The sequence below is a fragment of the Cebus imitator genome, unplaced genomic scaffold, assembly GCF_001604975.1.
Source record: "Cebus imitator isolate Cc_AM_T3 unplaced genomic scaffold, Cebus_imitator-1.0 Scaffold169, whole genome shotgun sequence".
Taxonomy (NCBI): domain Eukaryota; kingdom Metazoa; phylum Chordata; class Mammalia; order Primates; family Cebidae; genus Cebus; species Cebus imitator.
The window spans coordinates 1,639,815-1,646,933 of NW_016107484.1; the positions used below are offsets into that span (position 1 = coordinate 1,639,815).

The 7,119-nt window shown below is 48.5% G+C and overlaps 1 protein-coding gene across 1 annotated transcript in view; it reads right to left on the reverse strand.

The window, feature by feature from the left end:
* The window catches only part of HCAR1 (hydroxycarboxylic acid receptor 1), a 9,639-nt gene extending 3,770 nt beyond the window's left edge, over positions 1-5,869 (reverse strand). The window contains exon 1 of the mRNA XM_017544345.2: positions 4,129-5,869. Within this exon, the coding sequence (XP_017399834.1) occupies positions 4,335-5,366 (1,032 nt within the window). The 5' untranslated portion in view covers positions 5,367-5,869 and the 3' untranslated portion in view covers positions 4,129-4,334. The remainder of the gene's footprint in view (positions 1-4,128) is intronic.
* Positions 5,870-7,119: the final 1,250 nt, after the last annotated feature.

Here is a 7,119-nt window from a genome sequence, read left to right on the forward strand (position 1 = left end):
AAAGAGAGAGAGAAAAAAAGAAATCTGAGTCTATTCGTGACTCTTTTGCCACATTAATGGTTAGAACAGACAATAGACGCTTCACTCCTCTGCTGACCTTATGGCTTCACCTCTTACCAGGTGGTCGCAGCCCCAGCCTGGACTTTTCATTCCTGCCCTATTGGTCTTCCTGCACTTCCCAAACAGTTTGCTCTTTCTCACCTCTCTACATCCACCTGGAATACCCTTCCCCACTGTGTCCCTGGTGGCTTCCCCTCCATCCTTCAGAGCCAAGTTTGCAAGCTACTTCCTCTGGGAAGCCTTCCCCCATCCTCTAAGACAGGAGTGAGGGCCCTGGATTCTCCTGTGGGACCCTGTGTGAAAGTGACAAACACAGGGTTCTACAGGATTATTTTATTATTTTATAATTTTATTATATTTTATTTTATTTTTGAGACAGAGTCTTGCTCCCCGAGTCTGGAGTGCAATGGTGCGATCTCGGCTCACTGCAACCTCCGCCTCCCAGGTTCGAGCGATTCTCCTGCCTCAACCTCCCGAGTCGCTGGGATTACAGGCACCTGCCACCACACCTGGCTAATTTTTTGTATTTTTACTAGAGACGGGGTTTCACTGTGTTGGCCAGGCTGGTCTCAAACTCCCGACCTCTGATCTGCCCCCCTTGGCCTCCCAAAGTGCTGGGATTACAGGCGTGAGTCACTGTGCCTGGCCAACATTTTGGTTTTAATAAAGGGTAAGGAAACCCATTCTGAGAATAGACCAAAACTGAAAGTTTTACCATGGTTAGCATGAATAAAAGATACCTCTTTTTCCACATCATCCCTATAGACTACCTGGCCTGATAGCTCTTCCAGATTTCATGTGACTTTTCCCAAAAGACTCTAGAAGGAGTAACAAGGAGGAAAGATCGCTTGAGATGAGCCTGGGCAATGTAGTGAGACCCCATCTCTACAAATATTACAGAAAAATTAGCTAGACACGGTGGGGCATACCTGTGGCCTCAGCTACTAAGGAGGCTGAGGTGGGAGGATCGTTTGAACCCAGGAGTCAAGGCTGCAATGAGCATGATTACACCACTGCACTCCAGCCTGGGCAACACAGTGAGACCCCATCTCACAAAAAAAAAAAAAAAGAGAGAGAGAGAGAACAAGACATGTAAATCAATCATTTTCCTGTTTCAGATAGTTTAAACAAAGTATTGTCAACAAAGCTATACTCCCCTTCTTTGCATCTTCCAAAGAAACTTCTTGCTAAGATGTATTTTTCGTCACATTCTGAGAACTTAAAAAGGGAAGCAAATTTGGAATCAAGGCTGTGTTTCAGTTTGGGTTTGATTTTTCTCTCTGTTTGTGTTTGCTGTTTTTTTTGTTTTTTTTTTTTCAGTGAGAACCTCTGCCTGCTTGCCATGCAGTTCTGGATATTTTAGCTTTTTTTTCCCCTTGGAGGGCAAAATTATAGTGTTCCTTTGACCTAGAGCCACTTACAGGACGCAGATTTGCTTTCAGAATCCATTTTTATTACGATGAAGCAACAAAGGAGCAGCAGACTGGGGAATAATTCTAACAATAGAACCAAAAGCGGAAGTGTGGGTTTTCACAGGTTCCATCAGGAGGATGTGTGACTCTTTAATGCTGATACGAATTCTTGCCTTCACTCTTCACCAGGTAACTGAGGGGCAGGGGAATTCAGGCGTGAAAACAGAGCAGCAACTTAAGGGCTCTAAACCCCAAGGGAAATTGCTTCTTTGCCTCCATTTCTTTATGTGTAAAACGTGTTAATATCATAAGTCATAATATTGAGCACTTACTGCCAGGCTCTGTACTTAAGGCTTTACATGCACTTATTCATTCATTCATTTACCAAACATTTACTGAGCACCTACTATGTGCAGGTCCTCTTTTAGGCATTGGGTATATAACAGTGAACAAAGTTCCGATGCTTCAGGAATGTACATTCATTTAATCTACCCAGTGACACACTGAAGTTGTATTATAGTTATCCCTGTTTGACAGACGAGGAAAATGAAGCTACAAGTGGTTAAGTAAAATCTGCCAGGCTGGGGGCAGTGGCTCATGCAGGTAATCCCAATACTTTGGGAGGCCAAGATGGGAGGACTTTTTGCGGCCATGAGTTTGAGACCAGCCTGGGCAACACAGTGTGTGAGACCTCGTCATGGCTATACTCCCAGCTATTCAGAAGACTGAGGTAGGAGGATTGCTTGAGCCCAGGAGTTTGAGGCTGCAGTGAGCAACAAGCATGGTACACACTCCAGCCTGGGCAATACAGCGAGACTCTGTGTCTGAAAAAGCAATCTGCCCTAAGATCACAGGTCTAGTACGTGCTTGAGCTGAGATTCAAACTTAGATGCATCTAACACTCTGTAGCCCGTATTTTTCATCACTAGGCTGTGCAGTGCCTCTGAAAAAAGGAATAATAGGGACAGCCTAAAGAGTTGTTTTTTTTTCTTTTCTTTTTTTTGTTTTTTTGAGACGGAGTCTCACTCTGTCATTCAGGCTGGAGTGCAATGGTGCAATCTCAGCTGACGGCAACCTCCACCTCCTGGGTTTAAACGATTCTCCTGCCTCAGCCTCCTGAATAGTTGGGATTACAGGCGCCCACCACCGCACCTGGCTAATTTTTGTATTTTTAGTAGAAACGGGATTTCGCCATGTTGACCAGGCTGGTTTCAAACTCCTGACCTCAAGTGATACGCCTGCTTCGGTCTCCCAAAGTGCTGGGGTTACAGGTGTGAGCCACCACGCCCGGCCTTACAGGGGTGTTTTGAGGCCAAAGAACTAGAAGTTGGCAAAGTTCTTAAGTGGGGAGAGCACGCTGGGCATTTGAGAGAGTATAAATTAAGGAGTTGAGAACCATGTTCACCACTTCGCAGCTTGAGAAAGGAGCTAGAGTTGGCCTGGAATGTTTCCCCCTAATTCAGGGCAGGGGCAGCTTGTCATTTCACAGAGTCCTCTGTTTTAAGGGGTCCAGGTACACATTTGGGAAACTCCTGTGCATGAGGGAGTCTTGCAATAAGAGGACAACATTGATATTCACACAGAACAGGTCTAGAAACTATATTCCATGAAAGGATGAAAGTTATTAACTTCTCTGTCCCCAGCCCCCAAAACACTTTACTGTCACACAGAGTTGACTAATGACCCTCTGGCAAAAATTACACAGTATAGTGCCTGCCACCAAATACAAATTCAGCAAATACCTGGAGAAGAAATAAATGAATAATTTCAATTCACAGTCACGTAACAAGTTGTCAAAAGCAATTGTGATGGACTCAGCACATGGCACTGGAGAAGCCAGGGCTGGGGACAGACCCTCAGCACCTGCTTTGAAACACAAAAGTGAAGAAGGTCAGGGCAGATGGTTTTGCTGTTGTTCTTCTTGGGTTTACTGGGAAGTCACAACAATCACGAAGAAATGTACAGAGAGGCCCCCGTAAAGATGAAAATTAATAGGATCAATACATCCCAATCTAAAGAGCCTCATTTGGCCTGAAATAAAAAGTATTGACTTAGTCTGGTTCCTATTTCCCGAGATGAGAAATGATTTAAGCTCAGAGGATAGGAAGTGTTGCTAACTTCCCCCGACTCCCTAATAGGAAATACTGCTAACTGCCCCCTCATCCTCTAAGAGAGAGAACATCACCCATTTAAACACATATACCCATTTACTTAGCGATTTAAAATTACACAGGGGAGATCGGGCTCCCCGAGTGAGTAGTGGCTCACTCCAGTAATCCCACCACTTTGGGAGGCCAAGGGGGGTGGATCACCTGAGGTCAGGAGTTTGAGACCAGCATGGCCAACATGGTGAAACCTTGTCTCCACTAAAAATACAAAAATTAGCAGGGCCTGGTGGCTGGAGCCTGTAATCCCAGTTACTCAGGAGGCTGAGACAGGAGAATTGCTTGAACTCAGGAGGCGGAAGTTGCAGTGGGCCACTGTACTCCAGCCTGGGTGACCGAGCAAAACTCCGTCTCAAAACAAACACAAAAACAAACAAACAAAATTACACAGAGGCTGTGCGGTTCCTAATCCCCTCCCAACACGCACAGACGCCACTCCCGGCACATTCAGTCCCCTGCCATTATAATCAGATAAAATGCAGTCAACTCACTTCAATCAACTGGAACCTCCCCAAAAGGTACAGTTATGTGAATGTCATTTCCGACAGAATGAGAAGGATGCAGCTCATGTGTGTGAAGCCATCTTGCAATAAGAAAGCGGAGTGGCAATTTCAAAGCCCCAACCCCTTAGCATGAGTTAACTCTAGGTCACCACTCTGTCTTCCTCAACCTTGCGGGTCTGCTTGTTCAGCGACACTCAACGCATTTGGGGATCCCACCGCCCGTCAGACAGGGTTTGGAAACTATTTGCCATACCGATGGAACTCTTGCGGCCGAAGTTCGAAACTGGCATCTCTTCCAGCCTTCGTGTTTTTGAGTGTGCTGGCTGCTTGGGTTTCAGACTACAGATTTTGAGCTTGTTGTAGAATCTGGGAAACGAGGGGCTTGAAAAATAATACACCAGAGGATCCAGCATGCTGTTCATGTAGGTGAAGCTGAGGGTAACGTGCAGGGCCACATGGACAGACGGATCGCAGGCACTCCAGGGCACCGTCCAGAGGAAATAGAGCCTGGCGGAAACGCTGGGCAGATAGCATGTGATGAACACAACCGCCACCACCATGATGAACCGGGTGGCCCTCTTCATCCGAGCCTGTCTGGCCAGCTGCTGCCGCTGCTTCAGGCTCCAAACGATCTTGAAGGAGCAAAATAAGATGATGCCAAGGGGCAGAAAGAACTCCAGCTGGAACATAATGTCGTGCCAGCCATTGGCCGACTCCATGATGAAGCTCTCACAGGAGAAGGCTGTGTCTTGCACACAGAGATGGTTCTCCAGCAAAAGATACAGCGTTCCCAGAATGACCAGGGTCCACAGGGCGCAGACGATGCCAGCCGCCTTCCGATTGGAGATGGCGTTCACCACGTGGTGGGGATGGACCACTTTGAAATACCTGTCCACCGCCACCACCGTAAGGAACACGATGCTCCCGGCTCGGTTCATGGCCAAAGTGAAGAGCCCCACCCGGCAGGGAATGTCCCCCAAAGCCCAGTGTCTACCTCTAAGGTAATAGTCTGTCCGAAAAGGCAGGCAGATCATGAGGAGGAAATCAGCCACGGCCAAGTTGAAAAGGTAAACAGTGCTCGGCTTCCAGGTCTTCGTGTGGAAGCAGAAACCACACAGGGCGACCCCATTGCCCAACAAGCCCAGCACAAACGCCACGATGAGCAGCGGCGGCATCACCTGGGAGATGGCGTCCCCCTCGATGTGGCAGCACGATCCGTTGTACATGGCGAGGACAGAGCAAGTGCCCGGGTGCGGAGCAGCCCAGAGAGTCCCCACAAAGGCACAGATGCTTATCTGAGCGTTACCACTCACCTAGCTGCTGCGTGTCTGACTTTATCATCCAGGATGCGGGTTCTGCGAGTGTGGGTTGGATGCTGTCACAGCACCGAGAAGAGACACTTCAGCCAGGAAATGAGAGACCCGGGAGGTCCTGTCTCTGGAGCCCGGCTCACAAGCCGCCTGCCTCTCCCAGAGGCCAAGCCTGCAGCCGGACGAAGCTTGGAAATGCATGCAATTTAGTCAAAGTGGTCATTTCTGGGAGGCGGTGGGCTGCGGGGGTCCAATGGGCTTCGTGCAGTAGAGGAGCCATTGGGTCCAGCTCCAGAATAAATTTTATTTTCAGCTTCGCCCTTCCTCCTCGGAGTCCGAGCTGGAGAGCACACAGAGCTGCCCAGAAGGCAAGAAAAAAGCTTGTTTGTCCTCCCTCCTAGTGGAGAAATCCAAACATTTCCTGGAGTCGTTCTGGGTCCCCGCCTTTGCTTTCCTCCCCTAACCTTTGCCTGACTGCCTCGTCCTCTCCCTCATCCCACGGGGCACTCCCATGCGGTGCCAGAGAGGGGAGGCTTTGCTCTGCAGCTCCTCCGGGCCATTTCCTGTGCCCAAAAATACCGCGTTCAAAAATTGGAAGAGTCTGCGGAGAAAACAGTTCTAATCATAATGCTTGATGGGTGTTAGAAAAATTCCTTGACGGGAGTCACCTTTCCTCCCCTCTATTCCCCACCTCCCCGCCCTTGGCATCCTTCCGTGAACCCAAGCGGCCAGTTGCACAACGAGCAAGACCATGAAGTAGATCCAAAGCCCACTTCTCATATGTCTGTCTCCACGAAGCGGCCTCTTTGGGAGCCGGGTCCCCCCCTCTGCTGGGAAGTAGAGCCTAGAACTTTTACAAGATTTGGCTCTGAGTTTCCATTGGCTGCTGGAGAGAGCCAAACGCCATGAGATGTACGTTTTTAATTTCAATTATGTGCTGAGCCTATCAATTAAAATTGCCCTCTGGGAGCAGTTGAGGACTGGAGGAGTTGGTTAAGGAATCCATCTCTAAAGCAATCGTGAGTAAAATTAGACTGCACCAAAAACTGGAGTCTTTGCTGAAATGTCCTGTCCTTTGGCTTTAAGGGTTATCAATCTGCCCTGTGCCTTTCAGCTCCCAGTTTAGAAAATGGGGTAAAAGTGTGGCAAGGTGGCTCGCACCTGTAATCCCAGCACTTTGGGAGGCTGAGGTAGGTGGATCGCTTGAGGTCAGGAGTTTGAGACCAGCCTGGCCAACATGGTGAAACCTCATCTCTACTAAAAATATACAAAATCAGCCGGGTGTGGTGGCACGCATCTGTAATCCCAGCTACTCGGGGGGAGGCTGAGGCAGGAGAGTCGCATGAACCCAGGAGGTGGAGTTGCAGTGAGCCAAGACTGCACCACTGCCCTCCAGCCTGGTGACAGAATGAGACTCCGTCTCAATTTAAAAAAAGAGAGAAAAAGAAAATGGAGTGGAAAAGACAGGGTGCATTGAAAGAATGTGTCTGTCTTCTAGGTGCACACTGAAGCTAAATTCTTCCCAGTGGATGCTGGACTCCAAATGTGTCCACCAACATTCTCCCTGCCTCACCCTAGCACAGACCGTGGTCGCCTCCCACCTGAACTGTTGAAACACTTTCCTAACTGGTTTCCCTTCCTCTCATCTATTTCCTGTAAGCCGTCTTCT